Raw genomic sequence first — 21,892 nt, 5'->3', positions numbered from 1 at the left:
CCAGATGAGAATACTTAAGGTACACATTACGTAAGTGACAAATACCCAATAAAAGATGCATCTGAGTCTTGAATCCAGCTCTACAATAATCCCTATTAAACAGGTAGGTGAAGGAAAAGAAGTACAAGTAAGAGAACACAGGAAGACCCATCAGATCTCCCAGGAAATGCCCTTCCACAACTAACACCAAGGCTGGAAGAAACAAAGCAATAAGGATCCGGAAACCTGTACTGTACTCTTAATCAAACAGGTACCACAGTTGTTCAGTCTGATTTGGAGATACAGCAACTTAAGTATGACTCACTGAATTTTAAAAGGTCTAAATACATTTCAAAGAACCATTTGTTTAGGATACCTGATATACCCCCATACCAACATTACCATAATTGCATGCTATTTCAGTATTTACTCTACAACCAACACTTTGTTGAGAAATTTTTTTAACTGACAAATTATTTTTGAAAAGCTGACATAAAATTATTTAGAGTAAGTGACCTACTGTTTATCAAAGAGCAAATTAATGCCCCATGTACTATTAACTTAGGTATAACCACAGATAAAGTTCTGGGAGTATTTCAGAAACTGAAGATAAGAGAAGGTCATACAAAATAAATGAGGGTATATGAACTGATATTATGCTGGGGGAAGCCTTGCAAAACTGTGTCACCCTTGGCTACACACACACATAGGTTTGTTTATAGGGGTCTAAATAAAGCAGCTGTAGGAAAGGATATCAAAAGATAGGATTAGAAAGAAGACTCAAAGATTCAGAAACATATACAAATCTGATGTTGTAAATAAAACTTTTCCTTGTGAAACATGCTCCTAGATGAGCAGGTGGTAGTGATATAATCATATACCGAAGCACAGCAACCTATTTAGCTCATGTTAACTCTACATCTATGTTATAAGAATAAGCATAGTTACTATGAATATCTGTAAAAATTTCTCATTATGTCACCAGCATAATAACTCTAAATATATGATGATCAACTGTTTGTCAGTGAGGATGATATCTTACACTTAATACTGAGAAATACTTTTATCAACTTAAAAAAAGAAACATATCAAACATGATAACATCAATATTGCCTATAGCCATGAACCAGCTACATGGCACCTTCCTCAACTTTACATCCATCTGTTCAATACGATCATAATATACCAAGTTTGTAATAATCATTTTACTGTCATCTGCCTGAAAATCCTGCAATAAATAATAATATCAATAAGCAAATTCATTTGGTTTATGACACGAATGGTGACCTCTTTAAAAGGATGTCTTTATATAATGGACAAATGACACAGAAGTATCCAGGGCCTGGTGTTGCAATCATGTTACAGATTGAGAAACAAAGTGAGATCAAATGATTTATACAAAGACTGGGCCTCACAGTTAGACCAGAATTCAAGTAACAGTCTTGAAGTTACAGATACATTTCTTCCTTCATATAACATGAATCTTTTCCCATTCCATATTTTCTAAAAATTCACTTTGCATCAGATATCAGATGGTAGTGAAAAGATGATTAAATAAGCAGGATAAATAATTAGTTCCTTTGTTTATAGGTAGTTGTGATTCAAAATAAACAGGGGAAATTAAAAATTATGCATATAAATGGATCTAATGCATAAAATTTATCCAGTAGAGCAATATATGGAGTATATTTTGTGAACCCTGGAGACAAACACATTTTAGACTTCATTTAAAGTAAATAATTAATTTCTACTATTATATCTGAATTATTTCATGTTTAGTAATCTTGAGTATATGTGATAAACTTGAGCAAAGTAATATCAACTATGTGTTTGATTTCTGTAAATTTTAAATATGAAATATTTTAACATTACCTTTTAAGCTACAAACTTCAAAGCATGACTGCAAAGGCTACAATCATTAAAAGTAATGGGTAAAGCTGATCAGTAATTAAATTGATCACATCTCCCTGAAGACCAAAAACCTAGATGACAACAGAGCTCAACATTTTCCAGCTGCTGAGGAGTAAAGGCTTTCAACATTTGGATATACACAGGCATCTTACTTTCCCAGGATTTCAAAGTCCACATGCAGGCTGCTGTTCAGCTATTATAAATGAGTAATTCAAGTAGGGCATGACTGCTTCTTGTATTAACTTGATAAAGATGTTTCACTCCAAATGCATCAACAGTTGTGTTAACTCATCCCTTTCACAGGCTGACTGAGGCTTACTTATGTTATGCTTTGTTAACAATGAATCCAATATATTTTTAAAAAGATTTGTTAACTGCTGCATTTGTTCTTTTAAAGCTAAAAATGGAATTCTACTTAATAATTAACTTCAAGCTAAACCACATAAACTAAATACAATCTAATGAACTCAACACACTTTAATTTTAAAATTTTGTCTTAGAAAACAAAAGCAGTAATAGCAAATATTCAAATATTTTAAATTTTACAATCACACTGAAAATTTTAAAATTTTAAATACAATTTTGGTAATAGTTCTCTGAATATACTTAAATACTTCAGAAGGAAAACTACCTTACCATAAATATGTACCAAGCATTTTTTAACATCATACAAAATGTTACAATATACAAAAATATGGACTTGAGCTAGTAATAATTACCAACATTTAAAACAAGACAACATAAGCCAATTGAAAGAATTTCCAATGCTTAAATAAGAATTTTCAACTCATACGTAATCTTTTATCATTCCAGGCTTCAATAGCTATCCTTCTTTGAGAAGCCTTTCTTAATATCATTCAATCCTCCCTTCCCATTCAAATTAATCTCTCCCATTTATTTTCAGACAGACACACTTTTCTCCCAAACACTTAGCATTTGTTAAAGTTAGGCTTGTTTTAGAATCAGCTGCGTGTATACTACTCCATAGGGCCCTGTATCAAATATCTTCTTATACCAGCCTTTAGCAGCTTCATGCTTTCAGCTAGCAGCCAATAAATGGAATTAAACAGAATTAAATAAACTGACTAATCAACGTCTTGGGGACTGAATCTCTTCACTATCTTTGCTCTTTGGTGTAATGGTTACAAGCATGAGTTCTACAGTCAAACTGTTTCTACTTAAAATGTTTAGCATAATATCTGGCACATAGGAAGAACAAGAAAAATACTATAATTAAACCAATGACTCATAATCCCATCAAGCATTCATAATCACTATTAAAAAGTAAGTTTTTTCTATGAATACACATGTAAATATATATTCATATGCATACATCGAGAGAAAATTTTTAAAACCACAGTCTTATTGTATGTAGGTTTATACACTGTTTTCACAAAACTTTTATTATGAACATTTTCCTATGAACATTTTCTATTGCCTGATTTCAAAGACGTACCTTTATTTTATACTTAACCTACTATTGAACAACAAAGATTTGTGATTATTATAAATAAAATGACATAACTACTCTTAATTTTAAATACAAGTCTTTAAATGCATCTTGGATTATTTCTTTAGGATATAGTCTTGAAAGTAGGATTATTGGATGATGACCACTCTTAAAGTCTTTAATAAATTGTGAGATTGACTTCTGGATAGTCAGCAACAATTAATAGTCAGACCAGACTTTTACTAAAGTGCTTATCATAAATTTCCCAGCTTTCAGTTTTATAATTTATTAAACTCATTAAAAAGGTAAAAATTATTCATTATTACTGGACATTATATATATCAATTTCTTTGACTATTTGTTAGTTTGACTTTTTTCATGTGTTTTTGGCCATTTATATTGTTTACTTCTATGTTTTGGCCATTTTCCTGCGATGCACTTTTACTTTTTCCTTGTTATTTACTTGTAATGAAGTTCTGCATAACTCTGTTATAGTCCCACAAATACTTTCAGTATCAGAATTCTATCTCTTAAGTGGAAAAAAAATCAGAGAAGATATAATTTTTCATTTAAAAAAGGCTTCTTATAATTTAGATAATATTATATAAAGCACTCAATTCTAATGAGAAAAAATACAATATACTTAAATAAATAAAATAAAAATGTCAATCAAGAAAATGTTACTTCTGTGAGGTGTGGGAACTCCTCTTTCCTGTATGTACACACACACACACACACACACACACACACACACACACACACACACTGTTTCCCTCTCTCACAATACCTAAAAGCAGTGCCTGATATTTATATATAAAGTAGGTATTCAAACATTTGATGTACAAACACTTCTCTCAGGAAAGCTTTTTTAGTAAGTTAGAACACAGTATTTACTTTAAGACTAGGTTAGAACATTTTATTCATTTCTCTACTTAATTAACAACAACTACAAAAAAAAAAAAAAGTCCTTTCTCTGGAAAGTTGTAGATATTGACAAAGCACCTGGTTGAAGAGAACTTACTATGAGAAGATTTCAAAGGTTAAACTCAAGTCAAGTTCTACGGAATTAGCCCAGAATTATTCAACAATCAATACAGCCTTTAGACAAGAGGAAACTGTTAACTTCATCACTGCCCTCTGCCGGTGGTATTATTTTCCTTTAATTTTTCCCTGCAGGTACTAAATATTTGCCTCACAAAAAATTACTTCTGACCTGCCTCTATATTTAAACCACCACAGCTAAAAATAGCCTAGCCATCTGGAATTTAGTAGTTACAGCGAAAAAATGGTGCTTCAACGAAGAGCTCTGCATTGTTGAGAGTACACCCTCCCAGGTTATCGGAGTCTGATTCTATGAGGACTCTGCACCTCTTCACTGCCTCTGAGCTATCTTACAGATCTGCAAATTGTAGATAACCAACAGCAGTGCAAAATAATTCTTCATTATAGACGCATGTAAATTCTGTCAGGTAGAAATTCAATTCACCTCTCTTTCCCACTGTGGGGAAGAAGGCTATTTTGTGACTATTTCCAAATTTATTATAGTATTATTGATCTATAAATTTCTGTGTTTTTAATTCTCCTTTGATTTGGTTGTAACATCTGCCTAGTTGTCTCATTGATGATGTTAATAATCTTGAACATTTGTCAATTTCATATCTGTACAAGTCATAATTTCACTTTTTTTAAAATTATTCTTTAATAGGCTCAAGTCAGATTACATTTTTTCCCCCAGAGATCAATTTAGATATAAAATGATGGGAGCCTGTAGACAATAGGGCTATGCTCAAATGGCAGAAAGCATTTTCTTGTATTTACCAAATACTTATCATGTACTTGTCATGATCCCTGCCCAGCTTCACGGGGAAGGTTCCTACAAACAGTTACAAGTGTCTGCCCTGTGATATGATCAAAGTGCCATGGTGCTGCTTAGAAGGGAGTAATTAATTCATAAGGGAGGAGAGAGAAGAGGGAGAAAAAAGAGGAGGTGGAGTAAAAGCAAAAGTCAGAGGAAGGCGAAAATAAAACATAACACAGTAAGAAAAGTGATTAAAAGTTCTCACACATTAATGGACAACAGACTTTCATCATTTATCTAGGAAACAAAGTAAAAGCATAAGGATGGTTCCTATGTATACTGTACTGACTGAAGTGGATGCAAAAGCTATCTGTGGAATAAAGTTTCTTCTAGAAGGGATGGGACAATTAAGGGAAGAATCAGGTAGCAAGGATGGATGAGAATTTCACTCCTAAGAGTTCTGTAAATCAACTGCTAGTGGTTCACTAAAGCTACGACTTTTCATTCAGCCATTAGGACAACTACTACACAGCCAACTTCAACATCTGAACAGAAATTGCAAAAAAACAAAATCTTACTTTGAAGATATATCACTATCTAAAATATAAAATAAACTGAAGTAATAATGGTAGCTTTTTGATCCACATAAAAACATACAAGGCATTATACATTTTATGTTGAAGATCACTTGAAGACTATTATAACCTGAAATACTTCTTAGAATAATAATTTACTATTTACAAATGATGCTACCACTTGCTTATTTTGAATACCAGTTTCATTTTACTACATAAGCAGTTAAAAAAATGCAAAAATTTTGACCTTGTGCTATAAATAAGGAAAACAACTAGTCCCCTACAAGGCTCATGAATTTCTTCCATTGGCCTCCTTCCAGAATCTGGGACCTTTCAAAGACACAAGCAAAGTAATTTCCTGTTGCTATTGAAATTGTTCCTGCCTCCTAGCATCATGCCATCCAGGAGACATTTCAAACTGGAAGAAGGCAGGATCCTGGGTCTAGGTAAAGATTTGCTCCTAGCTTCACAACGGCATACCCACAGGTTTATAGAATTAACTTGAAGAAAACTTTCAAGTGGGTGGAAATCAGCAGACATACAGAAAACATGGTAGTAAAGGAAAGGACTCCAGAGAAAAGCCTAAAGGCTTGAATGAAAAAATGACTAATATAGGGTACTATTTTGGACAGAGTAATTGATACTTAAACTCTGCATTATTTTTACAGGTACAATGGACTTGAAGGTACAGTATTTAATTCAACCCACACAACAATCCTAGCAATCAGATAAGAATATACTCATTTTACAAGTAAGAAACCATACTCAGGAGGTTGACTTGTTCAAAGTAATATAGCTTACAATGAATAAAGCTGCACTCAGAATATAAGCTTTTTTGTAATTCATTCATTCATTTTTCATTCATTCACCCTTGATGTTTATATGCTTATGTCCTCAATATGTTCCTTTACCGTAGAGCCTTTCATGTTCATTATATTTCTATACAAAAAGAACTTGGAATAAATATTTGTTGAGTGGATAAATGAATAATTTTATTAAAAAAAGAGAAATAATATAAGAATGGCAAAGAAATACTGGAAAGTTTTCCTTTACTTAAATAGATGAATTTGAGAATCAATCACAACACAAACTTCATTATTTGAAAAAGAAAAATGTTTAAAAAAATTTCTGTTTTAATATGTAAAAAAATATGGTTTCATGTATATGTATATTGTCTTAATTACTATGCTAGCTAGGAATTTATATTTCTTGTACTTGAAAACACCGGGCTATTATTATAAGATACTTATGATTTACTTTTTTTTTCCAAAAAAGTTATAATAAAAATTCATCTGGCAAATCTTTTACCAAACCTTTCATTGTATGTGTGTGTGTATCTGTCTAAAGGGGGAAGAAAAAAAACAAGAAATTTTTTAAAGTAATTAGTAAGATAAAAAAACTCTCTGTGCTACAAATGCAACATTCTCAAAAGGCTATGTCCTGGAAACTATCATAATCCTTTAGAAATTGTTTATATTATGATTAAAAACCACTTTGCTCCTATATTCCCACAAATAGTTCATATGGTAAAGAAATCAGTAAACTTACTTTTATGCGTAACATCTTTAACATTTGCTCCCCTTTCTGTGCTTGTGATTAAATGTAACATTTTGAAATCCCAAAGTTCTGAGAAAATCATAAATCCTTGTGTCACAGCTGCTGTTTGACTCTGGAAACACATGCATTTTCTTTTCAAGCATCTACCATCAAAACTCCCAAAGGGCTTAGACTGGAGAACACCTGCATCTCTTCATTTAGTTCCAATAACAGAGCCTAAACTCCAAAATTACAAAAATAGACGCTCTGTTCAGCTGTAGTTACATTTTGCCCCTAATTCCCGTGAACAAAAATGCTAGGAGCATGAAATCATTCAGGCAAGCTCTGTCATCAAGAGGATAAGATTTTTTGCACCAGAAGCCCAGTGGGAACATGATAGAAAACTGGCAACAATTACAGATAAAGTACAAGGTAAAGTTCTCAGGGAGGAGAGAGGAAATGTAATAAGATAGATGGGTATAATTTTTACACATTTATGCCCAAACCACAAATGTGAATTGTCTTTAATTGCTACAATATATAAGCATTCTTACTCATGTGTCCTGTCAAAAATACTAAAAACATAACTTCAAGGCAATTCACTTAATTCTACATTATGAGGAGAATTTTTTGGAACAAAAAACCATTTCCCATAAATTAAAATTTACAATCTAAAATATCTTCATTTTAAAAACTCCTTAACTATTCATATCCTAATCAACCAACTCTGGATGGTGAAATAAGAGCATGTGTATTTGCCGGTATGTTTTAATCCAGAAAGAGAATTACTCCTCCAATTTAACTATGAATTTCCTGAGAACAGAACTGTAAATGTGGCTCTCCTCTCCAATAACGATGATCAAAAGTTGTCCATATTTGGTGGGAGAAATATAAAATAATTTTTAATATATAACAATCTAGTAAAATTAAAACTTTATTTCTGAAACTGATTATACTAGGGAATTAAAAGATTGGCTTAAACTGTATTATATTTAAGTGACATTTTAAGAGGAACACTTGCCTTAAATTATTTTTAAATAACATTATAATCATTTAATTCTATTATTCTAGTGTTACGAAGAAAGTTATTTTGAATTTTATACATCAAAAGTAAATACAGTATGTTCATCTTACTTGCACAAGTAACCACAGCCAAACAGATACTTTTAAAGATATCTTCTTTATAAATGGTGGACCAAAATCAATCAGATAAAATTTCATAGGAATAAGTGTGGTATTATTCATGTAAATTCATAAATTAATGTAGGCTATAAAATAAAGAAAACTGTCTTAAGAGAGGTTATGTGAAAAAGAACTCTAACGTCCAGTGGCACATAAGCCTAAAATAAACAGTAACTAAATAGAAGTTCACGATTCATATCTGGGAAATACATTCTGTACTTTGTGCTATGTGGAAGATTGTGCTAAATTTTAAAAGAGACATTTTCAAACATGTAGTGGAAGTAATCAGTATGGCAATGAATCTGAAGGCAAATGATATGAGAAGAGACTAAAATTAATTTATTACATTTGGCCTGGACTATTCAATTTTTTTAAAAAAGCTTTTGTGGAACATCTACCATATGCAGAGGAAAAGGAGTAGCTGAGCTAGTATTAAAATCTGCAGCATTAGGAGGGAAGTAGTCATTAATTGCAACTGAATAATGGAGTATGTAAGAGGGTGGGGGAGATTTCACTGAGTTTCATTTTAAACATGTTAGGCACCAGTAAAATATCCACAGGGCAAGGGTAAAGAGGACTCCTAAAATCTGAAGTTTGGATTTCAAAAGAAAATAAATGGACAAAGTGCTATACACATATGGGTGGTTGCTTTAACACACAAACAAACACACACACACACGTACAGTATTGACTAAATCATCCAAATAGTAGAGGGCCAATAATATGACCTTGGGAACAACCTATATTTAAGGCACAAAGGAAAGAAACATATTTGAGGGGGGAAATGAAGATGGATCAGCAAGGAGAACCAAGAAACTACATTTTCTGGTGTGAAGAATTGTGAGCCTATGCTTTTACACTATCATGAATAATACAGAAGACAAGAGACTCCTGAGTCAGACAAAGGACTTTATTATTCCTGGCACAGCAAGCAGCCTGAGTATCAACATACCTGATTCAGTTCCTTTTGCCCCCAAGTCCACAGAGGAGACAATAAAGATGTATCTAGATGGATACCTGCACATGAAGTGAAACGCATTATAAGAGATGAACCCTGAATTGAGGCACCAAATCTTTTATAAGGGGCAGTAAGTACGCCTGCCATTTTGCCTCCAGAGGGACACTAGATCTGTCTTCCAAGATGGTTCACTATACAAACATCCTTAAAAAAGATAGTCCAGAATGAAGAGCTGTCAATGACTCCATTCCCAAGATATGTAAAACCTCAAGACATATAAGAGTTATCTCTCAACACCTGTAGGCCAAGAGAGACTAATGTTTCAACAGAAAGGGTACAGTCATACACAAATGCCAAGAAACGTAAGATAACAATAAATTTTGTCAGGTATATTAAGGACTGATATATTATTTCATGTCACTTATAAGACTGAAACCAGACCAAGGAATGGAAATTACAGGCCAAAAGAGGATCTGGTAGTAACCAGACTTGTCTAACAATGAAAGATACTAGTAGATATTCTCTCCAATGGTAGATACATATGTAAGTAAGAGGAGGAAGAAGCACAGGGAGAGAAAGGGGAAGGCAGTTAATAAGTATTAAGTGCTTACTATTTATCTGTGAGATACTTTCATACCCTTGACCATCTGTCACTAATGTTCATTTATTCATTCATTCAACAAATGATTTTTCAAATATTCCCTACGTGTCAGGCAATGTTAGGCCCTGGAGATAAAAGAAGGAATCAGTGACTAACCCTGTGTTCACAGAATTCACTGTCAAGTGGTGAAGACAGCATTCAAATTACACAACTACATAAATACATACTGTCATTAAGTGCTATGAAAGAAACATACAGTGAACTAGGAAAACAAATGTAACAGAAATACTTAATCCAATTGTGAGTGGGGGAGCAGCATCAAGAAAAGGCTTAATTGAAGATATGGTAGTTGAACAAAGATCTTAAGACTAAGCTGGAATTAAACAAGTATGAGGGGAAAGGGTAAGAACAGTTGTAAGAATCCCAGACCAAAAAAAAAAAACCAAAAAAAAACAGTAGATACAAAAGCATAACCACCACTGGGAAACTGAAAGAAGGCCAAGAAGATCTGCAGCACACAGAGAGGGGGACACGCTGAAAGGACTCCTAACACTGGCATAGAAATGGAAACGGGTGGCCTCGAAGTTCCTTGGATTCTAAGTTTGTAGTACTTAGTGATCATTTTATAGTCCTAAATAGCAGACACCTCAAAATTTATTTACACATTAATACCAGGATTAACAAAGACTAAGGACTTTTTAACAAGTCGACTCTGTTGTAATAATAGGCAAAATACAGCATACAAAGAAAGGCTAAAGTTCATATGTAAAAGATAAAGGAAGAAAACTGTTTAGAACCCATTTTAAAGTATTTTACACACATCAATTATAGTCACCAAGTGCTTCTACCTCTGAAGGAGCCAAAGAGGCATCTAGTATCTACAAATATAAGAAAAGAAGCACCTCTAAATGGTTCCCATGAATAAAAGCAATGAATAGAGACCATGGGCTAGAACACTGGACTCCCACAAAAGCCTTCAGCTACTTCACCGTAATCAGAGCCAGTCAAGGAAAGAATCTGATCAAGGGGAAGAGGAAAAAGTGCAAAGGGAGTTGCTAAAACTTCAAAGACAAAGCAATTCTGTGACATGGAAGTGTGGCTCTTTAGATAGTGCATAACATGAAGTAAGAAAGGAGATCCTCAAAGGTAAGAACTTACAAGGCTTGAGGTGGGGGAGGTATTGGGGAGGGCACGTTAGCGATATGGATTCTAAGACTAAAAGGCAAAATGATAAATACCCTAGTACAGTGGGAAATGTTACATGGTTAGGTGACCCAGGTTCAAGTTCAGAGTCTGACTTCTTAAACAGTTAGGACAGTTTCTGGGCATCTATTTCCTCCTCTGTAAGACAGAATATAATTTGCTGTGCTGAAAAGTCTTGTTTTATAATCAAAGAAAATAATTTACATGAAAGTGATTTTTAAATTGTAAAATCCTATTTTTATAATGAGTTTTACTAACACTAATAATATTTCTTTCAGTAAAGTAATACCTCATTCCCATTAATAAAGCTGTCCATTCCCTCACATTCTGAAGAGTCAAAAAATTCTCTCTTTATCCTAACTGAGCTTCTCTCAAAACTCACTTCCTAATATAATATACACAACATTTTCTGGTCCCTATTTTTAATATCCCACCTTCAATTTGGGGGCATACGCACAAAGGCAGCTATCTTCCACAAATCATGCCATGATAAACAGAAGCCAGTCCGAAAGATCACCAAACTCCTCTAAAATACACAAATTGCCTCAAATCACTTAGCTGATCACTTACTACTCTGCATTCAAATACCTCTCATTCAAATACTATAAACCCATGGGGAAAGGTCATTAACAACCTCACTTGGACATCTGTCTGTCTGTGAAAAAGACATCAGGGATTACTTGTGCTTCCCTTTAATTGTTATCTACATGAGTTTCACTACCCAGCATCTTTTTAAAAAGTAAATAAAAATCAGGAAAGACTCATTCTGTGTCATTTCCCTTAGGTGTTCTAGCCTCAAAAACAAAAGAAAAGCAAATGTAGTCATCACTTACTTGCTCATGCATTCACTATTTGGTTTGTTTGTTTTTTTTAATTTTATATCCACTCCTTTTTATTTGCTTCTCCTGCTCCTTTTTTTTTTTCATTTTTCAGTTTTATTAGGTAGAATTGTTAAAGTTTGACTAAATATTTATTGATAGCCACTCTATGTGGGATATTGTTCTAGACACCAAGAATACAGTAGTGGCCAAAAAAGACAAAAATTCCTGCCCTAATGAAGCATAAATTCTAATAGCAGAGGGGGAAAAAAATCAACAAGAGAAATCAGTAACATATACAGACTGTGATAAGTACTAAGAAAAACTTTAGAAGAGTGGGAAAGTAAAATGTGTCAGTGTTTGTGTGCATGTGCATATGTCAATGAGAGAAAAAAATTTTATATGCACTGGTCAGAAAAGCACGTGCTTGAAAGCATGATACTTCAGTAAAGTCTTAAAAGATTGTTAACAAATTATTTCTTACTTAAGATGTATTCATTTACAATTTATTTATACCATCATTCAATATACATACACACACACAAAGACACACACACACTTCCCCAATTTAAATCTTATAGGAACATACGATTCATCAATATTATTTTGAAATTGGCTTTAAAAAATAATACTTATGAGCTCTCTCATAACCATACCATAAATGCCTAAGCCATGAATGTGGGTGGCAGTTCCCAGGATAGATGGAAAATTTAAATTTAAAAATACTGTAAATAAAGTACGTGAATGTAGTTTAAGTAAAAACACATTACATTTTAGGAGTAAAACACATCCGAAGGATTATTTTCAAAGCACCAAATGTTTGATCACATTAAAATTTTACAAGCAAATCCATAAACATATTACTAAACATAACACTAATGTTGAAGATTAGGTGAATTCCCTTAATGGCAAGAAAAAATGTAAAACTTTACCCTAGAAACATCATAGGTATAATTTTTTTATAATAGTTACTTTTAGATCCATAGAAAAGGTTCAAAAAGCAAATATATTTCTGTGACCCTAGAAACGCATTTAAATTACAAAGAATAACATGAATATTATTATGAGAAAGATCAGATTATTATTTAAATAAGCTTGACTCATGTCATTCTGTGTATATGGCAAAACAAGAAACATAAAGTCCTGTCCAACTTAAGAGTATGCAATAGTGGGGAGGGTACAGCTCAAGTGGTAAAGCGCACACTTAGCATGCACAGGGTTCTGGGTTCAAGCCCCAGTACCGCCTCTAAAAATAAACAAACAAACCAACATACCTAATGCCAACCCCTCCCCCCCCAAAAAAGAGTATGCAATAGATTCAAATAAGCTTAGTCCCTCCCTAGGTATCAAAATTCTAACCAGATTGTCAGGTCATTTAAATAATACTTTAATGACTTGATGATTTGAAAACAAAACCTACTGAAAACTACCATATGGACAATTATATAAAGGATTTTCCCAAACAACATATGTTAAAAACTTGATTAAATAGGCATTAACAAAAGCATGATATTTATTTAACCACCAATCCCTTCTCCCTAAAACAGGGATAAGCAAACCACATAGGCTAAATCCAGCCCAACTCCTGCTTTATGAATAAAGTTTTATTGGAACACAGTCATATCTGTTCATCTACATATTGTCTCTGGCTATTTTTGTGCTATAACAGGAGAACTGAATAGCTGAGACCTAAGGCCCATAAAGCCTAAAATTAAAATGTGAGTTATCTGGCCCTTTAGTAAAATGTTTACCAGCTCCTGCCTTAGAAGATGGGTAAAATCTTTTATCTACAGGCACAGTCTTAGGTCATGGCCTCATTCTCCAATTTTTTTTCCTTAGAGATCCATACGCATTCTCATCAGAATGAACACTTTTTTTTTAAGGAGTGTTGTCTTTAAAAGCCCTGCTGAAAAAGAAAATGCAAAATAAATGAATAATGATGTCCTTACCGGAACTGTGGCAGTAGTCCATATACTGCGGAACTTGGACTGTGAAGGCTATCAGATCTGGAGCTAAGAGAGATTCTGGCTTTCTACTCTCATTGAGCCACTTGCTGCTATGAAGGTCTTTAGTGTCAGAAGGACCCTGAAGCAATGGAATTAATTTCTCTTTTCCACTGTCACCTGAGGAGAAATATTTATGAAAAAGAAATTCATCAAATAAAATTATAAGAACAGCCTGTAGATGCCTGATCTTAAAATTTACTAACATCATAATTAAAATTTCAATTTCCATTTGGTAATTTTAGCTGTATATTTAGTTATACTCTAAAAAGTATGATAAAATTAAAAGCACTTTTAACTCTTAAAAGATTGTTTTAATACTTAGCTAATGAATGTAGAACATATTCAGAAAAGATTTAAAATAAAACAACATGAACATACTGTATACTAAATATTCAGTGGAATCTGTATCACTTTAAACATATCTAGAAATTTAGTTTGCACTGGAAAAAATTAAATTACAAATAGTTTAAGGAAAATATTATGAAATAAAGTACTGGTAAGAAGGTGAAGTCAATTACAACCTTAAATTGAAAAACAGCTGGGTTTTCTGCTTAATTTTATTACACTAACAACATTTTAATTCAATTTCTGTGTCATATATATGTAAACCTCCTATTTCCCCACTAAAAGTATAGGAATAAACTTTCTTTTAATTTTTCCTCCCTCATAACCACACCTAAAATTATGCAAAGATTTTTTTTTCCTTAAGTAAAAATTAATTTATTAAAGTCAAGAAGTATCATCCTGGCACAATTAACAATTTTTTTCAAGTAAAAATAAAAAAATTTAAAACCTCTGATTCATAGGAACAATGAGTAAATTCTTGTTTCAGTAACGCTCCTTGTAAAATGCAAGGCCAATTCTCCTATACAGGCAATAAAGTTTTACACGGTCCAGCTGCACATACCTGGGGCTTTGGCACAAATTTTTATTGATCCCATGGTCCCAGAGGCACATTTGACCAATGATGTGCTGCAGTACTTCAATTCAACATTCTGGATTGAGCCCTCAAGAGTTGGCAGGGGATTCTTAGATTTCACACCTAATAAAAGAAAACTGCAAATGTACTAGCCGATTGAATTTAAATAATTTTTATACTCCTTCACCAAGGCATTTAAACTTAATTATACTTTAATTATCTACCTCAGATGTTCTTACAGTATTTGTGTTAGGTTTCACAGTTTACTGTTTAGGAGGTAAAAAGATGCAATTTTAAAATAAATGGGCTGAACTCTCACAACTATATTTATACAAAGTTGGCTCTTAGTCAAGCTCAAGAGATAAAAGTAAATTTTAAACAAGTATTTGTTTAAAAATGAGGGGACTAAAAATCATATTTGATTTTGGAATATGGAATAAGATTTTAATTTGAAACAAAGTTAACTTACAAATTGAGCTTTATTTTGGCAGAGACGTTTAACTTAAATAGGAAACTTCCTAAGTAAACAGACTCCTCAAAATATCTTATTCAGATGGGGTGAAAAGAGAGAAACAAGACAGCTTGAAACAGCTCCTAGGTTAAAATACAATAGCTTATAAGCAAAACTGACATGCCATGTGTAGATAAAAGAAACCAAAGGGATACTATATCACTTGACAAAAAAGTGAATATGAACGTCTCTCCTGTCTGCTACTTGCTGAAGGACATAAAAGCACAGAAGGGAACAATTACCATGAAATAAATGGTACAGAAAACTTAATTCAAAAGGGAGAAACTCATTTTGGCCCTGAAGGGTAGGTGAGAATTAAAAAGGCAGAGAAACCTTAAGAATGTTATACTAACATTATTGCAAACCACTTAAATGATGATGAGGATACAAAGAACTCTAACTAACGTTTACTGAGGACTTACCATGTGCTATGCACACTATCTCATTCAGTTCTCACAACAGGACTGTAGTAAAGATGTTATTGTTATCCTCATTTTACAAATTAGGATATAATGGATTAGAGGAGTTAAGTAATTTTTGCTCAATCCTACAGCAGTAGAAGAGCTGGGGTGGTTAACACAACTTAGTCCCATCAATGAAAACCTCACCCATCATTTCACCCATGTGCATGAAGACTGGCTAACATAACTTCCCTACTTTCCCTCATTCCACATTTCAATCAAATATATATTATCCTTCATATTTGAAACTCCTTTAAGTAGAACTATGTATGAATAACTAAGAAAACTATAAATTTTATATGATACATATATTAAATGTTATTCTAAAATCTCTAATCTCAAACTCTGGTGTATTGAAAAAGCCCCACAGTCCTCCAAGAGGATTCCTGAGATGTGGCCCAGGAACCTGCAGTTTAGCTAATAAACTACATGGTTTGCAGATGGTTAAAGGACACCTTGAGTAACACCTTCTCACATACTAATCTTTACTTTAGAAGGATCTATTTATCAATTTCTATTTGATTGTTATATAAACATGTATCAATGGTTTATTTTTCCAGTATTTACCACCATGTTATTTCCATTTGCAGTGGTATCTATTATCCTCATAGCAAGAGTCTAAATGCTGTGTATTTACACATTTCCTATGATTTTCTCAAATTCTCAAAATTTATGACTCAAAAAACTTAAGCAGTATGTCACAAAATTAAATGATGCCAACAATACATATATAAACACAGCAGTAGTTACAACACCTAACATTCACTGACCACTTACTAAGTACCACGCACTATGCCTAGTTTGTTATTTTTATTCATCTCAAAAAAAAAAAAAGAGGTAGCTATTTACTATTCCATTTTACATAACAGGAAAACCAAGGTTAAGAGAAATAAGGATTTTGCCCAGGCTCAAGTTAGACAGGAGGGAGGCCTTCAACCAACACTTTTTTCCCCATTAGAAAAGAAGCTGGGCCACTATGTGTACTTAACATCTCACTGCGGATGCAGAAGTTATAATCAGCGGCTAATTCAACCTGCTCCAATCATCATGTTATGTGATGAGAGGGATACAAAATGGAATAATACCTTCCTCTAGCTCTTAAGCCCCCAGAGTCAGACACTCATTCTACGCCAACTTTTTGAAAAATTTGAAGAATTTAGATAGTGATCAGCAGGCAAGAGCTACTGAAAGATTCTCTCAAGGGTTACTGGGGGTGTTAAGAACCAAAAGAAATGAATTAGTTTCTAGTAGATGCAAAAGGAAAGAAAGATAAATAGGCCAAAATGGCTTTTTAAGAAACACTTAACACTGCTTCTTTTTACCAAGTTTACGACTCTACCTTGAATCGCAAATGGTAGATCTTTGTTAAAACGTAATGTATGTTGTATATAAGACCTTGAGTGATTATGGTATGTCAGTGTAGGTTCATCAGTTGTAACAAATGTACCACTCTTGTGAGGGGGAAGCAACGCAGAAAGATACGGAGGCAGAAGGTACATGGAAAAATCTCGTACCTTTCCCTCAATTTCGCTGTGAACCAAAAACTGCTCTAAAGGGAAAAAAAAGTATTAATAAAAAAAAGAATTCTATTACAAACTTAATTTCTTTCCACTCTATCACCAAACCAAAATTTGTACAACACCCCAAACGTAATAAACACTAGGGAGGCAGAGAGGAGCAGTCTCAGCACTACACAACTCAGGACTACACAACCATTCACACTGTTCCCAACGGACACGAAGGCTGCTTCTGGAACTTGTGAAAGGAAATCTCCTGTTATCAGTGCAATATGGTGAAACAAAAAGAGCAAAAGCTCTGAAACTGAAAGAGCAAGGTTTCAGATGCAGGCAGCGTTATGTATCAAATAGTTAGATGGCTTAAGGGAAGCCATCTATTATTATTACCTGTGGAGGCCAAAATACTAGAGTTATTGTTCAGAGTATCTAACTCTGAGAAATCAGCTGAATTTTATACATAATTTTGAACTTTGAACACAATTTAGGGAATAGGTGCAGACTTTTGGTAAGATGTATAGTTAGCTGACATGAGTCAATAAAAGTCACAAAGACAGTGACAAAGTCTTATATTTGAAATAACGACTACAAAGCATTTTCATATACATTTACTCAAACATTGCTGTCATAATCTACTAGAGGAAGGGAAAAGGGAATCCCTAAGGCACTGCAATACAAATATAATTTTACATGGTAAACATTATCAATGTAATAATCTAAAAATAATACTGAATTTTTGTAATATGATGTAATATAAAATAATGCAGTTACTTCTTCTTCTTATAGGGGATTTTTCTGAAAAATATTAACTCCTAACACCTAATAATAATATTCTTATTCCTGTGGTACACTATTAACTCTGATTTCTTTTCCACCACTTTTCTTGCCCAAATAATTCTCCTAGCCTCACTGAGACATTAACCTTTGGTGTGAACTCCAGTGTTCAGTAATCAACTTATGATCACTCCTGTAATTATCATCTACAAACTAAAAGATGAACTAATAAGAAAGACCTACATATCTGTATAGAAGTAAAAGATTAAAGAGTCAAGCCATATGTAAGTTTACCTCCGTTTCCTCCTTAATTTGTAGGGTCCTAAAACCAACAAAGAAATGAAGATGAAAAGATAAGAGCTGAATGCGCAGCTCTGGAAGAGGCGAGAGCTGTCATCAAAAATTTGGAGGATGGATACAGATGAATAAGTAGCAACAAAATGACTTAGAGAAAAGTACCTGTGGGTAACCAAACTAGGAAGCAAGCTGATCTGCAATAAGCCCTGGAAAGATAAGAATTAAAGAAGCCAGGCAGTTAAGAGGGCAGGAATACAGAGGAGGCTGAAAAGATGAGGAGTAACTGAAAGTCTGTCTAATGACTACAATTCCTTTGCCTTAATCCTTCACCACACAACTACCTCACACTCATCCTGGCAAAAAACTGAAGAGTTCACTTGTCAGAGTTTGAACCAGAAGGACTCTGAAAGGATACAATCAAAAGAAAGGGTGCATGCTAAAAATGGGAGATTGTCGAAAAAGCTATATAAAATAGATGTACTAGATAATGAAATCTCCTTTCTGTCACTTTCTAAGAACTCTGAATGCCAGATTTATTACCTGCAGGAAGGAAATGGATGGAGTTCTCTCTGTGAAAACTGGCCAGTCCAAGAAAAACGAAGCAGAGATACTGATAACCGATTATCCCCTGACAAAAAGTTAGTAAGTGTTCAATTCACCTACAACAACACCAGTCATCCAATAAGCTGCAATCTCACACACAGGTTCCAATTAATTATTTAGTATTTTATTCTATAATATGAAGAATCATCAGGTATTAGGTAGAAATCACCAGCATGAAAGGTAGAGATAAAAAAAACATACACACACACACACAAAGGAGCTTGGGGTAAAAAGACAATGCCAGGAATAGAAAACTTAAAATAATGATAATTATTATCATTTATTACTTATTACTACTATTTATTATTTATTACTACTTCTACTACCACTTCCGCTACTACTACTACTTCTAGTATCCTCGGAGGCAGTACAGAAGATACTACAACAAGAACATGATGTCTTGAAATTAAGAACATGATGTTAATTCTCCCTAAATTAACAGGAAGAAAAGAAAAGAAAATTGAGGAAATCTACCACATAAATGAAAAACAAAAAACCCAAAGAGATTGAAAATGGAAGAAAAATGACCCAAAAATGAAAGGATCAACAGAAAGAAATATCTGAAATACAAAAGTTCTAGGAAGAGCTATTAAAACAAAATGGAGAAAATAATCAAAGAAATAATTCAAAAAGGTTTCCTCAAACTGAAGTACATGAGTTTCAAATTAAAAGGGTAAACCATGTATCCAGCACAGCAAATGAAAAAACAAGTATCAAGGCTAAAGAAAAGCTCCTAAAAGCTTCGGAGAGGAAAAAACAGAAGCATAAAAACAGAAAAAAATTAACATACAACATATAATTAGAATGGCATCAAACTTCTGTACAGAAACACTGGAAACAAGAAAACAACAGCACAATGCTTTTAAAATTCTGTAGGAAAATCATTTCCAACCTACAACTCTATTTATACACCCAAACTACCTTCATGTACGAAGGTAGAATAAAGATTCATTCAAACACAACAGATCTGAAAAAAGTTTACTTCCTCTGCTAGAAAGATAACTAGGCACAACACTGTAAAATGATTATAAATCAATAAAAAATGTTAAAAAAAAAAGAAAGATAACTAGAGAATTATGCTCCACCAAAAAGAGGAAGTAAATCAGGAAAGAATAACATATGTGACCTAAGACACAGGGGATCCAACATAAGAGAAAAGGGAATTCTCAGGACAACGATAAAAGGAAATCTCAAGACATCTCTACAGCAGGATTAGAAGCAGACAGAGACTGAAATAGGAGGAAAGTACACTAAAAAAAATGATGACTACAAAAGTTAAAATGAATTATCTAATGCATCTCAACATACTGAGAGAAGACTTATGCTTCTCTAAGAATTCTGGGGAATTAATTAATACTAAGGACATGGAATACTAATGAAGTAAAAAAAAAGCAGTTATTACCTCCAAGAATAGAAACTGCATTAAAAAAAACTGCATGATAGTACACTATAATTCATGTATACATGGTCATAATATACTAATATTGAATATATATTTAACTGAAAATTAATTATAGTCAACGATTTTGGAAAAAAGAAGAATAGAGATAAGAAGAGTGAGTATTGGCCCTAGAAGTTAAATCCCCTTGGCAGGTAGAATAATGCTGCCCCCAACCCCCAACCAAATGTCCACATCATAATACTAGGACCTGAGAATATATTACCTTACATGGCAATGGAGACCTAAGGTTGCAACAGAATTAAGGTTACTAATCAGCTGATTTGAAATACAGAGATTAGCTGGGTGGACCCAACGTAATCATCAGGATTCTTGAAAAAGAAAGAAGGCAGAAGAGGAGAGTCAGAGAAAGACATGTCATAACAGAAGCACTTTCACAGAAACACAGTGTTGCTGCCTGTGAAGGTGGGGATGCGGGCCACAGGCCAATGAAGGCCGGTAATTTATAGAAGGTGGAAAAGGCAAGGAAACAGATTCTCTTGTAGAGGCTTCAAAGAGGAACACAGCCCTGCTGACACCATGCTTCTAGTATGCGACTCATTTTAGACTTTTAAACTACAGAATTGTAAGAAAATAAACTTAGGTTGTTTTAAGGCATTATGATTGTTTTAGTAAAGTATGTACATAATACCTAAACGCAGAAGTTAAAAAATTTCAATGTACACATTTTATTTAGAAATTTAGAGGTATCTAAGACTGAGGTGAAAATGACTGCTTCTAATAAAACAGTGATGATGATAAGGGCCCAGAGGGCTGCCCTTTTTGTTACCAGCCTTACAAAACCTGTAATTTAATCAAATAAAACACAAAGTCTTTCAGGACACTCAAGCATCCAGGACTCAGTACAGATACACAAAAATAATAAAAATCAGAGAACAGTGAACCAATAGTAAAGGTTTCTGAAGAGGGAAGCAGTTAAGTTCTTAAAAAAATATGCATTGAATGGATAGCCATCCCAGTAGGATTATTAAGGAACACTCCACAAAATGACAAAAGTAAAGAGCTTCCAAATGGTTGATATTGTAGTAAAAACCAAGCATTAGCCTTTCAGATGAAAAATAAAAGGAGAAAGTGAAATGAGAGTGAGTTTTTAAGATTTATCACAGGAGAAGAAAGTGGAAGTCTTAAGAATGGCTGGACAGGCAAGAACAAATAGGTGTAGTAGGAAAGCGGGTTAGCTTCAAGCCTCGATACGTGACAAAGACTGGAAAGGCTCCCAGTGAGATCACACGCAAATAGGGGACAGCAAACTTTAGAAGATAGTGGTTGTTTTATTATTACTGTTGATGATGATTTTATTGCCTTTAACATGGAAAAGCAGATGAAGTAACATTCCA

At 33.5% G+C, this 21,892-nt stretch overlaps 1 protein-coding gene across 5 annotated transcripts in view; it reads right to left on the bottom strand.

The window, feature by feature from the left end:
* VPS13B (vacuolar protein sorting 13 homolog B) overlaps positions 1-21,892 on the bottom strand; it is a 625,623-nt gene that overhangs the window by 443,157 nt on the left and 160,574 nt on the right. For all 5 annotated transcript variants that reach the window (XM_072949533.1, XM_072949529.1, XM_072949532.1 and 2 more), the window contains exons 18-19: positions 14,925-15,059; positions 13,961-14,134 (exon numbers count right to left, since the gene is read on the bottom strand). In XM_072949533.1, the coding sequence (XP_072805634.1) occupies positions 13,961-14,134; positions 14,925-15,059 (309 nt within the window). The remainder of the gene's footprint in view (positions 1-13,960; positions 14,135-14,924; positions 15,060-21,892) is intronic.

This window comes from Vicugna pacos, chromosome 25, assembly GCF_048564905.1.
Source record: "Vicugna pacos chromosome 25, VicPac4, whole genome shotgun sequence".
In the NCBI taxonomy this organism is placed as follows: Eukaryota; Metazoa; Chordata; class Mammalia; order Artiodactyla; family Camelidae; genus Vicugna; species Vicugna pacos.
The sequence above is the reverse complement of the archived record's forward strand: the minus strand, read 5'-3'. Positions and strand labels throughout refer to the sequence as shown.